The 19,769-nt window shown below is 42.1% G+C and overlaps 1 protein-coding gene across 7 annotated transcripts in view; it reads left to right on the top strand.

Annotated features, from left to right (window-relative positions):
* The window catches only part of Fat3 (FAT atypical cadherin 3), a 582,840-nt gene that overhangs the window by 502,816 nt on the left and 60,255 nt on the right, over positions 1–19,769 (top strand). For all 7 annotated transcript variants that reach the window (XM_039080778.2, XM_039080781.2, XM_039080780.2 and 4 more), the window contains 3 exon segments: positions 2,150–2,346; positions 3,360–3,513; positions 5,965–6,198. In XM_039080778.2, the coding sequence (XP_038936706.1) occupies positions 2,150–2,346; positions 3,360–3,513; positions 5,965–6,198 (585 nt within the window).

Raw genomic sequence — 19,769 nt, 5'->3', positions numbered from 1 at the left:
TGCAGTGTCGCTGAAACTCCTCTTACTATTAGCAGAGTCAACCACCAACTGATTTTAATTAGATTTAAGCTTTGCTCTTGATGTAGCACAAGTTAGCTGTGCTGCCTCAGACTAACAAAGGAACATTAATCATTTTATGTAACAAAGGAATGGTGTGGGCTCGCCCGCACTGAAAGCATTTAATAGAGAGGTTAAATTCACGTGAGCTGAAATCATATTCAACTAAAGCACAATTGAATTCTAGCCAAAGGTGGCAGAAAGTGATATGACAGGGAGGACCCTGAGCCTCCCAGGACAAGGTTTCTCAGTCACTACCAACACCAGCTGGGGACAGACAGGTAAGTCTCTTATGGTAGGTAGGCTGATCTTTATATATTGTAGTTTATTTCACCACCATGCCTGGCCCCTCAACCACTAGATTCTAGTAGCATATAGATCTGCAACAGTCCTGATGATTGTAGTAGCATATAGACCCACCACAGTCCAGTGACAACCAAAAATGTCTACATAAACTAGCAAAACCCTCTGAAAGGGGGAGCATCATTGCCCTGGAGAAACAATGTGCCATCTTGTATATGACTTGGGTCCATTTGTCCTGTGGTCTCTTCACGGTGAAAAGTTATAAAGGAGAACCAAGGTTCCCTAGAACCAGGGTAATACTCAGAATTCTAGGTCCCTGTGCTTGCTTTTTTTTGTGTTTGTTTTTAAAGATTGGTTGCAATGTGAACCAGTTCCATTCTTACAGTGAAATAAAACTTTGTAACATATATTTTCCTTATATTTTTGTTTATTGTGTTCAAAGATAATTTTGGGTACATTCATATGTTTAGTTCTTCATGCACTATGTGGCCCAGTCTAGTTTTGAACTCATGACCTCCTGTCCCCGTCTCAAAGTATTGGCATTAGAGGAGTGCACCACTATACCAAACATCACATTAACATGATAAACAGTTTATTTGAGGAAAAAGGAAATCCATGAATCGTGCAGCTGCAGACTGTTCAGAGCCTCACGGAAGAAACAAGAAGGACAGAGGCTTCCAGGAAGCTCACCAAAAATGTATTCCACATTGGCTAATGAGGAATAATAAGTTTCAGGTTCCCTCAGCTAAGATTAGTTGTTGGATGTTTTTGGTAGTTGTGTTTTAGCATTTACATATGGTGCAGGTTTGAACTCCGCTTAGAGGAATCCAAAGCAATCGGCTCTCTCAGTGTCATGGACTCTTACACCGTTGTGTCACCTATTGTCAATCCTCCCCTTTATAACTTGCGCTTTAGTGACTAAGCAGTGAGGTTTTTGTGGTCATGGCTGCTTCTGAGGCTCTGCTGTCTAGGAAAATGACCTACAGCAGAGGATAAGTAGTCCTAAATGCCAGACAAAGGGCCACCTCCCTCTTGCATCTGACTACTGCCTATGGTCTTTGGCCAACCATTTCTGGGTGTCAGAACTGACATGATTTCCCTCTTCCTACCTTATGTCAAGCTGAAGTGAAAAAAGAAATGTTTGGGCCATTGTGGCCCATCTCGTCTTCTTTCCATACATTTCCATCAGCCACTCTCTTCAGTTTGACTTAATTACATCAACTGTGTATCTTTGAGCTTCTTCTTAAATGAACCCTTGTTAAGACTATTTAATACCATTGGTTTGTCCTCCGTGGTGCAAACTTTTCTCCCCAAAACTCCAGTCCTCATCAGAAAGTCCCCAGCAGTATGATAAAGTGTTCATTAAAAGATTCCTTAACAGAACTAGCTGTCTTGTCTTGATTGCATAATCAACTCAGCAGCTAATGAAATTGTCTTGGTGACAGGACTACAGTGTATTACAGCCTCTCTTGAGGCTGAGTGGAAAGACAATTGCATCATCCCAGGAACCAATTGATGGTTCACAGTTTGAATCTGATTATCTTTTAGGGAAACTAAACAAAAGATCATCCCAGCTGCTCTCTGTGGATTTTCTTCTCTTGGAACGTTATTCTTTTACTTTCCACACAAGATGAGCGTCAATAGCTTGCATTTTTACAGGAGGAATTAAGGGAGTCTTTGCCCTTTCAGCATCATAAGGATACAGCGTGAGGGGTACTTGAATGTCCCCATATGGACTCTTATGTGGGTGTCCTACTGTGAGTCCTCAGAAGCTCTGTTTCCACCACAGGAGGGAACCCCCGAGGACGGTTTGCCCTGGGCATGGTGCAGAGTGAGTGGAAGGTCTATGTGAAGAGGCCTCTGGATCGAGAGGAACAAGACATTTACTTCCTCAATATCACTGCCTCTGATGGACTCTTTGTCACACAGGCCATGGTAGAAGTGACTGTCAGTGACGTAAATGACAACAGCCCAGTGTGTGATCAGGTGAGCTTTGGGGATGAAACTGCTTTTTTAAAACTCTAAAATTAAATTCAAACCCATTGCACATTTTTTCTTAAATCCAGGCTAATATCAGCTCTTGCTTTCAACTGAATACAAAAGTGAAAGAAATAGAGTCTGGGATAAAATGTCCCAAATGTCCCAAAACCTATATTCCAGGAAAGAACATGCCTGGTTCCTATGACTCTCTTCCAATTAACAGAATTGGTGAGCCCTAAAGTTAACCTTTAAGTAGTCCATAAAGGATCTCACACCATCTCCGTAAATAACTGGGTAAGAAAGGTGAGCCCCACAGTGTGAGTTGCCTGTTTGTAGACAACATAGCTGTCAGTGGCAGCACTGAGGCTGAGAGGGGCCTCCAGGTCCCCATCAAAATGGTCTTTCCATTACTGTAGAAACACACAGTGTTGATACAAGAACTACCTAGCACTTTTTTCTCACCAAAAGATAATTGTTAATCTGTATTTTATAGCCGGTCGACCGAGGGACAATATTTGTGTTTGGTAGCTTAGAAAGGTGATGTATGTAGATTTAATCTCTTATGCTAAAGCCAGATATTAACCATGACTCCTTAAAGAGGTGAAAACAATCCCAGGGGCCCATTTGGTCTCAACACAGAAATGGACATAGTCAGTGTGGGAGGAGCATTGAGCCTCACAATGCAGCACTGTTACTGGCTTTCTACACCACTCTCTTCTTACCAGTCATATCTATGCACATTTCATACAGTAAGTGCTCAATAAATACTTTTAGCTGAATGTGCACAGAAAAGGTAAGGCAATGAATATGCTAAAACTTATAACACTACGATATGATCTGAGGGGGCAGGGGAGCAGCAAAAGCTAAACCACGTGAATGAATCTTAAAGAAATCTGCTTTAATAGTATCTATAAACCTACACCACACAGAGTAATGATCTACCCTGGTGTGAGGCTATCCATGGGGCTATCGGACCACGGGCAGTAATGACTGACTTGCTCTTGCTGACCTCTGGCCAGGTTGCATACTCAGCATCACTTCCTGAAGACATTCCGTCAAATAAAATCATCCTGAAGGTCAGTGCCAAGGATGCGGACATTGGATCCAATGGAGATATACGATACTCACTCTATGGTTCTGGAAACAGTGACTTTTTTCTAGATCCAGAAAGTGGTAAGGTGAAATTCGTTCTTTGTGGAAATGCCATTATTTATCCATGTCAGAGTTTATCTTCTTGTGTGGTCTCATGGTGAATAGACAGTTACTTAGCTAGAGCCTTGACAGGAGGCTCTGATGTGCTACATGTTAAGAAATAAGCACTTAACAGTATACAGATGCGAGCACTCTGGGTCACAGAAACTTGATTTGAGTTAGGGTTGGGACTTTCTTTTCCCCCTCTTCCCCTTTTTTCTTCCTTCCTTCCATCTATCTCCCCATCTTTACTGGCATTAAATGACCACACATGTCTCTGTGAGTTAAGGCCAGGCTCACAAAGAGTGGAAGAGGGGCTGCATCACAAATTCTGGTCTCCATGCAAACTAAAACTTGGTGCTTAGCAAGAAGAGTTTCTTCGTGGTGAAATACCTTGGGATCCCTTCTGATCGTTACAGCAATGCTGTCTGGATTTTATCAAACGTCCCTTCCCTAGTTTAGGGGTTACAAGCCCCCAAATTTCTTTGCATAACCAGACAAAAATTATAAGGTAAAGGGTTATATAAACTGAAGTCAGATGTCTAAACTGAAGGCTAGCACTGATGGGAAAGTAATTTTCTATGGCAGCAAGTTATTTCCGTGTTGTGGATTAGGTGGTTCATCTACTGGCAATTTTTAAATGAAGTGTAAAGAGTGAATAGCTTGCATATTCCACAGTCTGTGTTCATCCCAGTGAACTGAGTCTTCAAAAGTCAATGGCTTACTCATAGATCCTAGCAGGAAGCATGGATATAGTTACATAAGAACACATTCCTTACCTCTCTGGACCCTAGGAAGATAGACAACCTGTAATCATAATAAAGAAAGGAATAGTGAAAGGACTGCCCAGAAGTGCAAAGGAAGCCATATTGGAATATCACAGATGTAACTGATATTGTGAGGAAAGGGATGGGAAACTGAGGCAAGATTCCTAGAGTTGAAGCAGAACACTGAAGGTTGCAGGGAAGAGAACATTAGACAGAGCATGAAAGAAGGAGGCAGCATCTCTAAACAGACAACAGAGGGTGTTGAATGTCCTCCTGAAAAGCCAACCCGGACTTTTTAAATAAGAGGGCCAAAGAACTCCGTGTGGCCTATCTTGGAGAACTGGCTATATTCAGCAAGCCACAGGCGAAGCTGACTGATGACACATGGTTAGTTCCAAATGCTACCAGTGTCATTTAAGAGGAGAAATGATCCCCAAGTCATACTTTCTACCACAGAGCAGTTAGTCTTCTCACTATGCTTGTCCTTCCTATCCGCACTGAAGCAACAACAAGATCTCCATGTACCGTGAATATGCGTTTCACGTGACATAAAGGAAGACTATTAAAAGGTTGGAGGAAAAAGACAGGGTGCAGGGAGTTGTTCAAGAGAGGATAGACTTTTTCAGAGATGCAAAATCAGAACCAACTCTCTCTCTCTATCCATCTATATGACGTGACAACAGAAGGAGAGACGGAGAAGAGAGAGATAGAGGGAGGGAAGGAAAGAGGGTAATGTGGCTCAGTAAATATGACAACAAAACCCATTGTTTTGCATACTAAGGTTGATCCTTGTGGTACTAAGTCCTACATTAGTGACTTTTGATGGTTCTGTGAAAAAATATCCTGGTAAAAGCAAAGCAAGGAAGGAGGGCTTTATCCCAGCTTGGCTCGTAACCTTACCTCATGGTGCGATAGTCCCTGTGGCAGGAGCTTGACGTAGCTAGTTGGTCAAATTGCTTTCACAGTCAGGTGACAGAGAAATGAATGCCAGCACTCAGCCCATTCTCTCCATTCACAGAATCCAAAGATCCCAGCATGGAGAGTGAAGCCTGCCATATTTAAGATGGGTTTTTATTCCTCAGCCAGCCTATCTAAGACACTCTCTCACAGAACTCTCTGATTTAGATAATCCCTCTTATATGTTCCAGGAACCTTGACTCCTATGGGATTCTAGGTAGGACCTGTCAAATTGATAACCAATATTAATTATCACAGGGCCCTTGAAGACTTTCCTGTTAAAGCCAACCAGTTTTGATGGTTTTATTTCCCCTTAAAAATGGGGTAAAAAATAGTATGTTTAGAAGCAGGATATTGTGCTTCTGGGCCTATGGACCATGAACACCAGGGACAACGATGTACCTAGAGCAGTCCAACCACAAGAGCCTCTTCCATTTGCCAAAGGAAAGCACCTCAGGAATTTTTGCAAAGGAGTTAATTAATTTGAAGGTCAAGCAGTTGTTTTGCCATTGCATCTAAAATTCTGTGATATTTTCCATGATGCCTACAAAATTGAATTTGCTGTATTTCTTCAATTTATAGGGCACTTAGGCCTTATGTCCTTGGTATTTCTTGTATTTGGGGTTTTTCATACAATTGATTTTCTGCTTTTCCATGGAAAGACCATTTTTAAAAGGCAGACCAACTATGCTGCTATCTTGTTTCGCAGGTGAGTTAAAAACCTTGGCCTTGTTGGACCGGGAGAGGGTCCCAGTGTACAACCTGATTGCCAGGGCCACTGATGGAGGTGGCCGCTTCTGCAGCTCCACTGTCCTCCTGCTCCTAGAAGATGTGAATGATAACCCCCCTGTGTTTTCCTCCAACCACTACACTGCATGTGTCTATGAGAACACGGCCACTAAGGCTCTGCTGACCAGAGTGCAAGCGGTGGACCCTGATGTTGGTAAGTCAGTTCCCCAGCCAAACTTCTCCCGCATTGATACACTGTGTCTAGAAGGTTCTAAAAGCTTCTCCAGCTAGAACATGTACAGTAAGCCAGGTTAAAACCTTGAGCTGGTGTGCCTCTTGTGTTGATTGAACTCTACGTCTTCCTCCTCCTCCTCCTCCTCCTCCTCCTCCTCCCCCTCCTCCTCCTCCTCATCCTGTAGAGTCCTAAAACAAGACTAGACATCTCTCTACTTTGTAACTAGGAATAGTTTATAGGCTTTGACCATTTGCTTTTGAGGTTTTCTTGTTTTTCTTTTTTCTTTTTTAAATAAAACCAATAGTATTCCAACTTGCCCATTCCCCCTAAACACAATTAAAACACTGTGCTGTGCAGCAGAAAGAGTTCATTTCTATTTCTGTGAAGACTCACATCACAGCCTCAGCTGAAATATGACAATCTCTATTTATTGTACTGTCCCACAGTGCAAAGACCAATTACTAGATGTGCTACCAGTCCAATGTGGAGTTTTTTTAAACTGGCGTTTTCGGAAGTCCCTTGCCCCCACCCCCAAACTCCCACTACTGACAAACAGACATCACTAGGCAGAGTGAGGGTGGAAAGATCAAAAAAGAATTAGAACTGAAGTTGCTAATAAAGCTTATGTCCAAATCCTTTTTACGTGATGCGATGATGGGTTAGAAGAGACTGGTGTTAATTGCGAGGTAGACCTCCTTAGGAGTGCATAGCTACTGGGGTGACTACATGGTGGAATCTGAATAGGAAAGGGCACACACAGCCTTCGGTTGCTGGATTTAAGAGCTGTAAATCAGAGGACTAGACATGATGGGGTGTGTCTGTTATGCTAAGCGGGCCATTATATAATTCAGTGTCCTTTTGCTTAATTCTGAATTGACAGAAAAATTATTGGACTAATGGGAAAGCAAATACATGATAATTAGCTGAAAACAAGCGTAGCACCCAGGGTCTCTTCATATTTCCCCTTACAGGAATTAGAGGCTACAGTTGAGTTATTGCTCTTGTCACATTAGCATAATTTTAAGGTCGAGAACCAATCCTTTAAAAACATGTATATTATTGTGGGAAAATGGCAAACAGGAAAAAACTGTTTATTAGTACATAATTGTGTAATAGCTACAAATAATCTTTTTGAAGGAGGATTATAAAACATTCTCTGGACTCTTACTCAAACACATTTGGGGAAAGAGGACAGAATTAATGCTAATGAGTCTTTTAATAATTTAGGGTTTGACTCGAGGACACATTATTTGCCTGTAGATAACATTTCAAAAGCTGAAAGCTGTAAATTCTGTCACTTGCTCCCTTCATGAGGTGACCAGATGTGTTCATGCTGCTAGAGATGGAGAATAGACATACTAGTCTGGTCGCTGCACAGGTCTTGGGCAGTGTGAGGACGGGGTTGAGTAGGATTGAGACATATGACCCCAGAGCTGATTCTTATGCTGTGATGAACAGTACTGGTAGCTATGTGTCCTCCTTTGACTTCCGTCTGAAGAGAAGCAATGTTTGCAGATGGAATGTCTAAATTCTGGTCATTAATCAGGACAGAGATCGAAAGACCTGGGAGAAGAAAAAAGTTAATGGAGATATTATACCTCGATCGTCTCACTCCATGATAAGTAAAGGCTTCTCTACACAGCCTCACATTGAAACCAAGGACCTGGGTACCATAGACACCAATTGTCTTAGTTGGGGTTTTATTGCTATGAAGCAACACCATGACCAAGGCAACTCTCTAAAGAAGAGTATTTCATTGACGATGGCTTACAGCTTCAGAGGTTTAGTCCATTATCATCATGGTAGGGAGTCTCCATGAAGACATGACGCTGGAGAAGGAACTGAGACTTCTACATCTTGATCTACAGCCAGTGAAACGACACCATGTTCCACAATGGGTAGAGCTTGAGCATAGGAGACCTGAAAGTCCACTCCCACAGTGACACCCTTCCTCCAATAAGGCCACACCTACTCCAACAAGGCCACACCTTATAATATTGCCACTTCCATGGGGCCAAGCGTTCAAACACACGAGTCTACCTGGTGCTGAATAGCAGCTGCTGCTCGATAGGCAGCCACAGGCCTCCTCTACAGTCTAGTCCTGCACCCAATCACAACTGCGAACCATCCTTTAGAATAATGAAGAAATTTCTCTACAAGAAAAATCTTTATAAAGATTTCTATCTATATGAAAATTATTTCGTTTTGAAATAATTATGGGTTCATGGAAATTTTTAACTTTCACCTAGCCTAAGCCCCAGTGGAAATTCTGCCTAACCTCAGAATTGTTATAAAAAATTCACAAAATTGACATAGGTGCAAGCCATCAGGCATATTCACTTTTCCTAGAAGTGAACATGGCTTCACGTGTAACAGTATCAGTGTGTACCTTCACAAGCCTCCCCTATCCGTAACCAGCACAAGGCTCTCACACACACACCTCCATAACCATGCCCTCCTCCTTGCTAGTTTCTATGCACTATCAAACATTTAACTTCAACTTTATTATTTTAAAAAAAAGTGCTATTTAACCAATTCATAGTGTTTATACCCTTTTGAAGTTGGCATGTTTTCTTTTAGCATAATTTGCTTCAGGTTCATCCAAGTTATTGAACAGACTTCAAAGGACAAGAGATTATTAATCCATTTGGCTCATGAGATGTCTGTTAAGTAGATTCCTTCACATGAAGTGGTAACCCAATTTTATTGGTGTTACCTCATGAATTTTTGGGTCCTTCTAGAAGACTTTTGTTGAAATCTCACCCTTAATGTGTTTGTATTGAGATGCACCTTTGGAAGGAAGGGGACATATGTAACGAAGAAGATACTGGACCTATAAAGAATATCTGATGCTTTTCTCAAGGAATCCTGGGGAGCCCATTGCTCCTCTGACTGTGAGGATACACAGAGGGAGAACCTGTAGAGATTCAGCCTCCTTAGACACCATAGCTGCTAGTGTCTGATTTTGGTCTTTCCAGCCCCCCAGAACTGTAACAAAAATTTGGTACCTTAAAATTACTCATGTGAAATATTCTGTCATAACAGCGAAAATATACTCTGTCAACAATAATTTGGCTGCATTATACACTTGGTCACTTGTCTTTGTAGAGACATGACAAGATTCTAATCAAAAATCTAATTCCATGAATTGCAAAGTCCAAAGACCATGTCATGAATCCCTACGCCCACTCTCTGGGTTTCTCAGTTTAAAACATATTATTTCTTTTAGTCAAACAGCTTCTTCCTATGAATCATTCATAATGAACCAAAAATAGTATCATAAGAATTTCTTACATCAGGAATAAAATAAAACAAGGAAGACAGGATAATTTTACATGCATTTTATGAGTTCTAAGAGATAGCCTGGTAACTATCTAGATTTTCACATTAAGTTCTTAATTTTCCTGTAGATGGAAAATATCTTCAGCCGCATAACTTCATGACCCCAAATTTATGAAATGTTAATTCATAAAGTAAAGACAAGGAGGTCTTGCTCTTTTAATGCAATGGCTCTTAGGAGTTACTATGTTCACTTTAGTATACATTTGGACACTAAGAATTCTTAGGTTCTCAAGGTTTTGTTTTGATGTGGTTTGTTTTGTTTCTTCAAAAGTCAGGCAAAGCCAAAGCTCATTCAAAAAGGACAACTTTATTAGAGTTTAAACAAAAACAAGTGAACATGCAAACAACGAAAACACTTGGGCAGGCAAGGTATAACTTTCAGTAGTTTCCTAGAGTGAAATGGAAAAGAGAAAGGGGAAACCTATGCTGTTTAAGTCAGACCATCATAGCTGTCAGCTGGCAGTGGCTGGCGGTCAGCCACGTGGTAAGGAAATCAGCCACGTGGTAAGGAAACTCTGGAGGTTTCCAGATCTCTCTGAAAAAGTATTTTAGATAAACCTGTCAAGTGTTCCTCCTGACTCTTCCAACCTACCTAGCCTTTCTAGTCTGTCACTTCTTGAGAACCATAGAGTGCAGTGGAGTATGTGAGTGAGATGCTTACCTACAGATGTGTCCGTCAGGAGCCCTGGCCTCTTCCTGGGATGAAGCGTGAAGAACTGCTTGTACTGTTCCGAGAGAATCAGAGATGCCCTCTGTGTCTTTACCTGGGCTTCTCAAAGCTGAAGGCCAAAGCACAGAGCCACCTTCCATGATCACCTTTGTGATGTCAGGAAGAAAAGAAAATATAGTCAACATTTACTCTTTGAGATCAATCTGGCCAGAACTTAGCTAAGTGTGGCCCCTTTGCACAGCACCTCAAAGGTGAACACAGAAAAGCCCATGGAGAGAAGAGGGAAAACAAATGTCTAAACTATCTACCACCTTCAGTTCAGGGAGAGGAACAGCGTGTGGATTCATAAGGAAATCTGTCCATCCCTTCTTCAAGGGATATATGCATCTATCCTGATGCTTCTCCTACTCCGTTTTCCTAAGCATTCTACGTCATCAAAGCCAGATAAAAGTATACCTAACTTCCTGTGGATCCTGTGGATAAAGCTTTGAGGATATTCCCAGCTACCCCTAAGACACATGTCACAAATAAATAAATGAACTAAGATACCATATACGTGTAAAGAAAATGCCTGGATGATTAGCAGCCAATGGCCTTGGGGAAGTCTTTGGCCTCCCCCATATAAGCTTCCTGCTGTATTATCTTAGAGTAACAGTAGCTTGCTTTACCAACCTCAAAGTGTCAGCATGATATTTGTTCAAAATGAACAAGGATGTCTCTCAGAACCTGCAGGGCCACATTTTCCCCCACTGCTTCTTCATTTCCTCCTTTAAATATCCCCAGCACATCATGTCATTTTGGTGTGATAGCCTCTGCATGACTCTTCCCCAATCTCACACCTTCCCAAGCAAGAACAGCACTTCTCAAGGATTTTAAACGGCAATAATGATAACATTGCTGCTACGATCCACTTTTGCAGCTACTGCTCCCTAGCAGGCACCGGTACAAGGGCCTCAGATACAGTGAACATGAAAGTCTCATAACAGGCCTACGGTTGGCTTGCCAGTGTTCAATTTACAATGCGAGTAATTTGTAGGTATAAGTAACTTGTTCTGAACCATAAGCTAGTGTCAGGACAGCAGACATTATAAAAAGGGAGCTCAAGAGAGGCAAGTATCCAATTGATAGTAATGTTCAAAACCAAGGCTTGTTCCCTGGATTACCTGAGTCCATGTCACCTGATGGCAGGATGGAAATGAGAGACTCCAGGCTAGTCCACAGCACTCAGAGGTCAGTGAGCAGCAAATTAACTAGGATGACTATGCAAAAATGTCAAATGCCCCATTTCCAGAGCCTCCTCTGTACTGTCCCTCCTCCAAAGTTTAAGGTTCTGTGGTCTAGGAGGCAAAGCAAGGTGGAAATTTACATTCAAGATAGTTCCTAGGTGATCACAGCCTGATGTTCCTACACAAACATTGAGAACCACTCCAGAACTCTATTTCTGTGTCTCAAACATCTTAGCAGTTTGGTGACACCTATAGATCATCTCTCAGAATAACATTTTGTAATTCATGAAAATAGAAATATAATTAAATCAGTCCAGTATTTTCTAAAGTTACAAGTGTGCATTTCTTCTTTAATACAGTAGATACTAAGATCCAGAACACAGTGGCTACAAAATCACAGGCACTGTACATACCACTGTCTTTGTTGCCTATATCAAACATGCTTTTCAAATCCACTTAGAGATTAGTTAACATGAAGGTCTCAGGTAGTGTCTTAGTCACTGTTCTGTTGCTGTAAAGAGACACCATGATCAAGGCAGCTCTTATAAGGGAAATATTTAACTGGGGACTTGCTTACAGTTTCAGAGGTTTAGCCCATTATCATCATGATAGGGAGAATGGCTATATCCAGGGAAGCATGATGCTGGAGGAGTTTGAGAGATACATCCTGATCTGAAGGCAGAAGAAGAGAGAGAGAGTGAGAGAGAGAGAGGAACTGGATAGGACCTGGGCCTTTGAAACATCAAAGCCTCAAAGCTCAGCCCCAGTGACACACTTCCTCCAACATGGCTATAGCTACTCCAACGAGACCACACCTCCTAATTCTTCTCAAAGAGTTCCAGTCCCTGGTGACTAAGCATTCAAATAGATGAGCCTATGGGGGCCATTTGTATTCAAACTACTACAGGTATTCTCCCTCTGTTAGCTACCTCTAATGTTAAGCCCAGTGACTCTTGCTTCTTGGATGTGTCTTGATAACCACTTTATATTCCTTGATAACCACTTTAGCTATTAGGTTTAAAAGGACATGACATGACATGCTTTCTGTTAGCCTCATGGAGCCCAACCAGTTCAGCCACCCAGGGACCATGGCTACTTTGGTATGTTTGAGGGATGGGTGGATATGAGAGCTGTTGTCTCTGCTCTCAGCAGGCCCGGGCTTTTTTCCTATGGAAATTGTGGTCCTAGTAGAGGTTTACAATGCCACTGCTGAAACCCAGTCCAGTGCCACTACTCCTGTTTCAAGAGGTTCATGGACAATGAGATTGAACAGATGACTTTAAAGAGGGGACCTCAAAACTTCCAGCCAGTGTTTTATGTCACAGTGATTTCTCCTAGAAATATTCCAAGAGGGATATATGCTGATTCCCACCTCTTTTCTTTAAGCATCCTATAATCAATGTTCATCTTCATGCCTTAAAATCATTACCAATAAGTGTCACAGGTCAGGGCTTAATGTAGGGTTTGTGTGTTTCTTCGCCCAAGCTACAATATTGTCTGAAGTATTAAATTTTTGACAGTGGCTGAGGGATTAGTAAAATATCACTAAAAATTATATAACCCTCTGTGAGAACCCTCTGTGAGGACTGAGAGATTTAAGACTTTCCAAGCCTTTTGTCTATTAGATGTAAAAGCTAGGGGCGGTGGCAAATGCTTGTAATCTCAACACTAGAGACTGAGAAGCAGGTATCTCTGGAGGTTGCTGACCAGCCAGCCTAGACTCAGCAGTGTGTTCTAGGCCAAGGGGAGATCCTGTCTCAAACATAAATCGCAAGCACTTGGAGAACAGCACCTGAAGTTGACTTCTGCTCCACTGACATACATGCAAGTGCCTGCATGCATGGAAACATGCACAAATACACTCTTTCTCCATATACACAAATATACATGCACTTGTGTGTGTGTGTGTGTGTGTGTGTGTGTGTGTGTGTGTGTGTGTAATGTAAAGCCTTTCTGCAGAGACCTCAAAAAACTTTCCCATGTACCCCCATTACTGAAGGAAAAGATCTTAGAACTCCAACCGTTCAGAGTTAAGTATCTCACTCAGGTGCTTGTTCAGTTAAGAGAGGCTTGGAGACAGTGAAGGACTCTGAGGCTCTCTTAAATGCGACCCTGCCCCTGTATTTTTCCTTCTCTCAACACAGAGTCCTTTCAGGAGTGTGTGTGGCTTAGTACAAGCTTGAAACATGTACGTACCTTGTCTATTTTCCACTCTGAGAATGAACATTAGGGATTCGGATAAGACCAGATTAAATATGTCAATTGGATCTTTACCAGCCGTCTGAATAATGTCCCCTGCCACTCTGGACCTGCACATGCTCCTCCAACCCTGCCCACACTCCTAAGGAGCATCAGAATCCCTGGGAAGCTATGCAAAATGAAGGGTTAAATAATTAAACAACCTAAAATAACAAGACACAGTCCATCTCCACAGTCTGGTTAGGAAGACTGAAATGAGATAGGCCAACCTTTTTTTTCCCTGTAGGGAACTTTAATGCCTCACTCAGTTTAGGAGTCTGAATTGGATACATAAGTTACTGTTATTATTACCTTTTATAAAATCCAATTTCTCTCAAGCTTGGATCAAAACATCAGTTGTCAAATGAAATAGTGATTCCTTCTAAGGAAGCCTGCGTGGAGAATTCTGATCTCTACCAAATGACCACAAGAGCTCCTTTCACGTGAGCATGTTGGCGCGGCTCTCTCAGCTACACTGGATCAGACCTTATTTACAGTGCAGCCCAGCGGGGATGGCCTCAAGGAAGGGGAATTTCTCCCTTTTGCTTTCAGTTCCTGCCTTTTAGAGCGTGTGAAGCTCGTCTGTGTAGTCACTTCCCAGCCTCCCTGACAGGTACTGTGCTGAGAGTCATCTGCTGTCAAGTTCCTTGAGTTTCCATATCTCAGAACACTTCCTGCTCGCCCAACCTTTCCAAACCATCCCTTTCAAACACATCCCTCCCTCCCTCCTTCCCTTCCTCTCCCTCCCTCCGTCCCTCCCTCCCTCCCTTGTCATTAGGCCCAGCTTCTAGTTGACCCTAGAAATGGTTAGGTATAATCCTCTGATCGCTCTCAGCTGGCTTCTGAGAACAGACAGGCCATTTCTCCCTAACGTCATGACTTCATCAGCTCCAAGCCTTTGCTTCCTTCTGAGAGAATGACAGTTTCATCATCCGTAACTTCTGCTGGTTTCGCAGCTCCAAATGCTCTCTTTGTCTGCCATGTCTCCATCTGATGCTATCCAGCCTTCATTCATGACTCAGTGAGGTGACGTAGAAACGCTGAGAGACCCAGTATGTGCTGTGCAGCAAGGGGCCCTTGGGTGTTTATGAAGTAAATACATGAGTGAGCCAGCGGCCATGTGGAGATGGAATGAATTAGTTCCGTGTTATCCTCAGTGGTGTGTGTATGAAACCTTTGGAGTATCATCATTGGGTCACAGCGTAGTGTAGGAATCCGATGTACTAGTAAAGGTGGAGTTTTATAGCTCTCCGTGGATGAATTAATTTACCCACAACTAATGCTGCCAGGCCTAGACCAAGGCCACGCTATGGGCACTTGTAGCGTTCTCCATGCCATAGGGAATCTCAGTGCACAGGGACCAGCTTCTTGGGTACATAGTTTATGTAGTTCACACAGAGCAGTGCCCCTTGCTTAGAGGGACGCTTGCCTGTTTTCCTCTCTGATGTGGCTTTGCTGGATGTCTTCATGTTTCTAAACAAAAGGGCTGGGGTTTTGTTTTGGATTGGGGCCACAGTCTTGTCATTAGACCCAGTGAAACAGCTGCTGCCAGCTAACTTGGCAAACTCCCAGGAGACGCTAGATACTTTTGGCAGGATCTCCCTGACCTACACGGCAGCCTTCAGTCTTCTTAGGACCTTTCAAAGGGAGCTTCAGACCCTGGGAGCTGATGTCATGCCCAGGAGAATGTGGCAGCTTCAGTAATCACCCAATGAAAAGCTTTTAAAGGGCACTTAAAACAGAAGTCATTAGAAAGACTATTACAAGGACAGTAATCGCTAAGCTAAAAGTATTGCTAATTCCTGGACTCTGTCATAGGAACTTCCTGTTTAATTTTATATTATCCCAACATATATTCCAAAGATAAAACAAGAATGCTCAGTCTAAGCTGTATGACTCCCTGGAATTGTATTTGCCTTCTACTGAAGATGAGAGAAAAATTTTAGGCCAGCCATTTCCTTTAATTGCCTTAATTAAAGAGTAAAATTTAGTTTAAAAATACTCTTTGCAGTAACTTTATAATGGGCCCTCTGACAAAAGCAATTTTCTAAGTAGCATTAGTATCTTTCTAAGCAAAGATGAGCTAAAATGAACAATAGAAACTCCCGGCAGAAAGCCTATACAATATGTAGGTCTAATTTTGACAATTATTTCAAATGGTATGTACATTAAGAATTAAAACTGGGCTGGAAAAAAAATCACTTGAAAACTTGGATGCTTTCCAAAACTAGTATTAAAGAATTGTTTTCTGACTGCATCTTTTTTAACATTTCATTTATATATTACAGTGTCATGTGCCCACTGTATAAAATCTAGAAGACTAAGCAAATGTGAAAACAACTTTAAAATAGTTCACATTTTGACTGAATCCATTCTGCTCTTTTTCTTCAGAAAAATAAACAGAAACTACACATTATTTTATAATCTGCACTTTTATGCTGACTCATAAACAAATTTCCATTTCATCTATCCATTTATATTAAATGGCATTGAACAATGCACTCTATTTGTATATTAATGTGCCATAATTTATTCAGTCGGTCTCCATTGTAGAAAATTAGGGTACAGGTTTTCTTTTCCATAGAATTAACATCAACTCACCACTGTTTTTATGTGCAAATGCTTTTTCTGCATTGCCTTTATTTTTAAGATTTATTCTTATTACATTTTAATTATGTGTGATGGGTATAGGTACATGAATTCAGTGGCCACAGAGGCCAAAAGAGGAGACCGGATCTCCTAGGAGTTGAAGTTACAGGCAGCTGTGAGCTGCCAGACGTGGAGTCAAACTTGCCTCCCCTGGAAGAAGAGCAGGGTACCCTCTTAACCATTGAGCTGTCTTTCTGACCCCAGAAATATACTCTTAATCTCTGTCCCAATTCTCTAGTCTCTTGCCTGCACTATAATAATACTTATTCCATATCTTCCTATGTGGAGATAGAGAAGAGGCTATTTGATGCTTTCTACATGTGTGTTTTCAGAGGCCATGCATACAGTGCATGCATCGCCTGCACTCACATGTGTTAGCATCCCAATGCCCACTCTCTGGCTCTTCGGATGTTTCTACTTTATTGAATGTAGCTCTTTGAGTACTAGGCTCTTTCTCAGGGGTGAACAATAAAATGAACAAGGTGTAGTTCTTCTGCCTGTAAATACCTTATCTAGTGACAACTGTTACTCAGCATAGAACAGAAGCAAAAATGGTCTCAAGGAGGCACAGAGGAGAGAATGGTAGAATAGTTAAGGAAGCTATTCCAGGGACACCATGAAAAAAGTATGAAGGATTTTGAAAAATGAACACTCTGAGCAGAAAACAGCCTGAGCACAGACCAGAGATGCAGATGTGTCTAGTGTCCTCAGGCAGAGATGGGGTGACAAAGCACAGTATTTATGGATCAGGAGAAGGTTACATCATCATCTACCACAACAATGGCTTCTGTCTGCAGGAAGTGAGAAGTCAGCAACTACCCTAGTCTGTTTCTTTTGCTATAATTGAATCCCACAGGCTTGTAATTTACGAAGAACAAAGGCTAGTTTTAGTCATGGTTCTTGAGGCTAGAAGGTTAAGGGACTATCTTGGTGAAGGAGATCTTGTTTATGGAGACTATAGCAATGGTTCTCAACTTGTGGGCCATAACCCCTTTGGTTTGCATTCCCATAGAGACAGCTAGTCTTTAGCAGTGTCTATTTTGAGCATCTCAGGGTTTCCTGCAACAGTCTCCAGGAATGAATGGGATACCCAATAACAACAACTCCCCTCCCCAACCCTTGTGGCTGTCAGTTCTTGCCATGGTCTGTCTATCACAATGCCTCAGGCATTTTCATGAGAACCTGACCATCTGGGTCAAGTAAGAGGGAGACTGGAGAGAGACAGAAGACAACCTAAACCACTATTACAGAACTGCTCATCGTGCTGCTGAGATGCCGGAGTTAGGGATAGTATCTCTGGGCTCATTCTCCTCAGCTCAGGGCCAAGGGCAGACAAACAAGAAGGTGGCACTTTGGAAATTCTCATCAAATGGATGGATCATACCCAGCTCCTCCTTTGAGAAAGACAGAAGAAGCCACAGTGTCTTTTCAGGATAAAGTCGTAGCCAAAAGATGCCGTGATAAGAACCAAAACTTTGTCATCACTCTTCGTTGGTGACGTTCTTTACCATTTAATCACTCAGCCTGGGTATAAAGACTGCGATATCTAAACATAGTCATGGGATATCCAACATTGAGGGGGATACAGTATAGGTTTGTGAGGAGGTGCTGGTTTACAAGTCATAAATGACCTGGGATGTGCCTTGGAGGCTGATGACAAGAAAACACAAAGGAATTTAGTGATTGGCATGTTCCTGATCTTGATAAAAGCGCCGGTTCCATGTGGTAGATATTTGTCAGAGTTTGCTCATGAGTTCTGTGCTCATGTTACCATTACATGTAAATTATGACACCTCGATGAGGTGAAATGAAAATGAGCAAAAATGTGGGAAGAGAGGGTGAGAAGAGTGTCAGTGATGGAGAATGGGAGAGTGCTATAGAATGAGGTACTCTAAAAATGATGTGGATGCTCACACACTAGAGCTCATAGAAGCTGTGGTTACCTACCTGCACAAGACCCCCACAAGGTCAGGCCAGTTAAAAATTGCAGCATGAGCCCCAGTGGTGGCCTGTGATCCCAGCATTCAGGAGGCAGAGGCAGGCAGCTCCCTGAGTTCTAGGCCAGCCTGGTCTACAGAGCAAATCCCAGGACTCACAAGACTACACAGAGAAACCCTGTCTTGAAAAATCAAATAAATAGATAAATAGATAGATAGATAGATAGATAGATAGATAGATAAATAAATAAATAAATAAATAAATAAATAAATAAATAAATAAATATCCCAGCATAGACCTGGGAGAGGCACCTGAGGCCCACAACTATCTGATGAGCTATTGGCAGTTAATAGCTACCAGGAGGGAAAGTCACTTTGTTTAGGTGTGTTCCTCGAGTCTCAGCAAAAGACCCAACACCCACATGCACATGGGAAGGATGAATTAGATTCAGTAAGGAAGAACTAAATATGAAAGAGAACATAAAGTTGGCAGATCAGCAGATGATGAAGAGCACAGAGGTAGATGTCACCAACAAGGCTCTGAAGAGGAGCTGTCAGAGCAGACCTCAGCATCAGACACCAGACGGTTGTATGGGTAATGCAACTCCTGAAGCTCCTTACACTTATGGAGCCTTTTAGACCATGCAGGGCACACACATCCTAAAGCCTGGGTCAAAACATCTCACTCTGCTTGTGGTATTGGTGACTGTTGTCATGTGTGCTTATGATTGTGTGGTTGTGTGTGTGTGTGTGTGTGTGTGTGTGTGTGTGTGTGTGTGTGTGTGTGTGTAAGAGAACAACCTGAAGTGTTATTCTTTGGGCCTCATTCTCCTTTTGGTTTTTGAGACAGGATCTCTTACTGTCCTGTAGTTTATCAAGTAGGCTAGGCTGGCTAGGCAGGGAACTCAAGGAATCTAATCTGCTACCAGCCTAGCTCTAGGATTCTGCTACATGCCTCTGTATCTACATACATATCATTCTATCTTCACATATGTTCTAGGGACTGAACTCATAGCCCCATGCTTAGAAACCAAGCATCCTACCAATTAAACCACCTCCCTAAACTTGGTGCTGATGTTAATGTCTTTGACAACCTCAGTTACAAAGCTGACTGGTTTGACATTGGGTTGGGTCTTTGGAGATGGTCCCAGCACACTAGGTACTATTTCTCACGGAAGCAATAAAACTTTGTTTAATCTCTATGACTGAATTTTTACAGTCACTGAATAGTGTTTTCTGTCACTTTCCATCCACAAGGATCCAGCAGCTCTTCTTAGTCCAGCTTGCAGGGAATGGATTTTCTGACTTATGAAGGCAGTAGGTACCGGCAGCAACCTCATGAGAGGGGCTGGAATTCCACTGGAAACACAAGTAATGCAGGACAACAACTCTGGAGAGGCAGAGGTGTGACTTGCTGCTATTCTACTGAAGTAAACAAAAAGCCTTGTCACAAAGTCACCAAATCTAAATGAGTAGAATCAGCCTGGA

Source organism: Rattus norvegicus, chromosome 8, assembly GCF_036323735.1.
Source record: "Rattus norvegicus strain BN/NHsdMcwi chromosome 8, GRCr8, whole genome shotgun sequence".
Lineage (NCBI taxonomy): Eukaryota > Metazoa > Chordata > Mammalia > Rodentia > Muridae > Rattus > Rattus norvegicus.
This window is presented reverse-complemented; position numbering and strand designations above follow the sequence as displayed.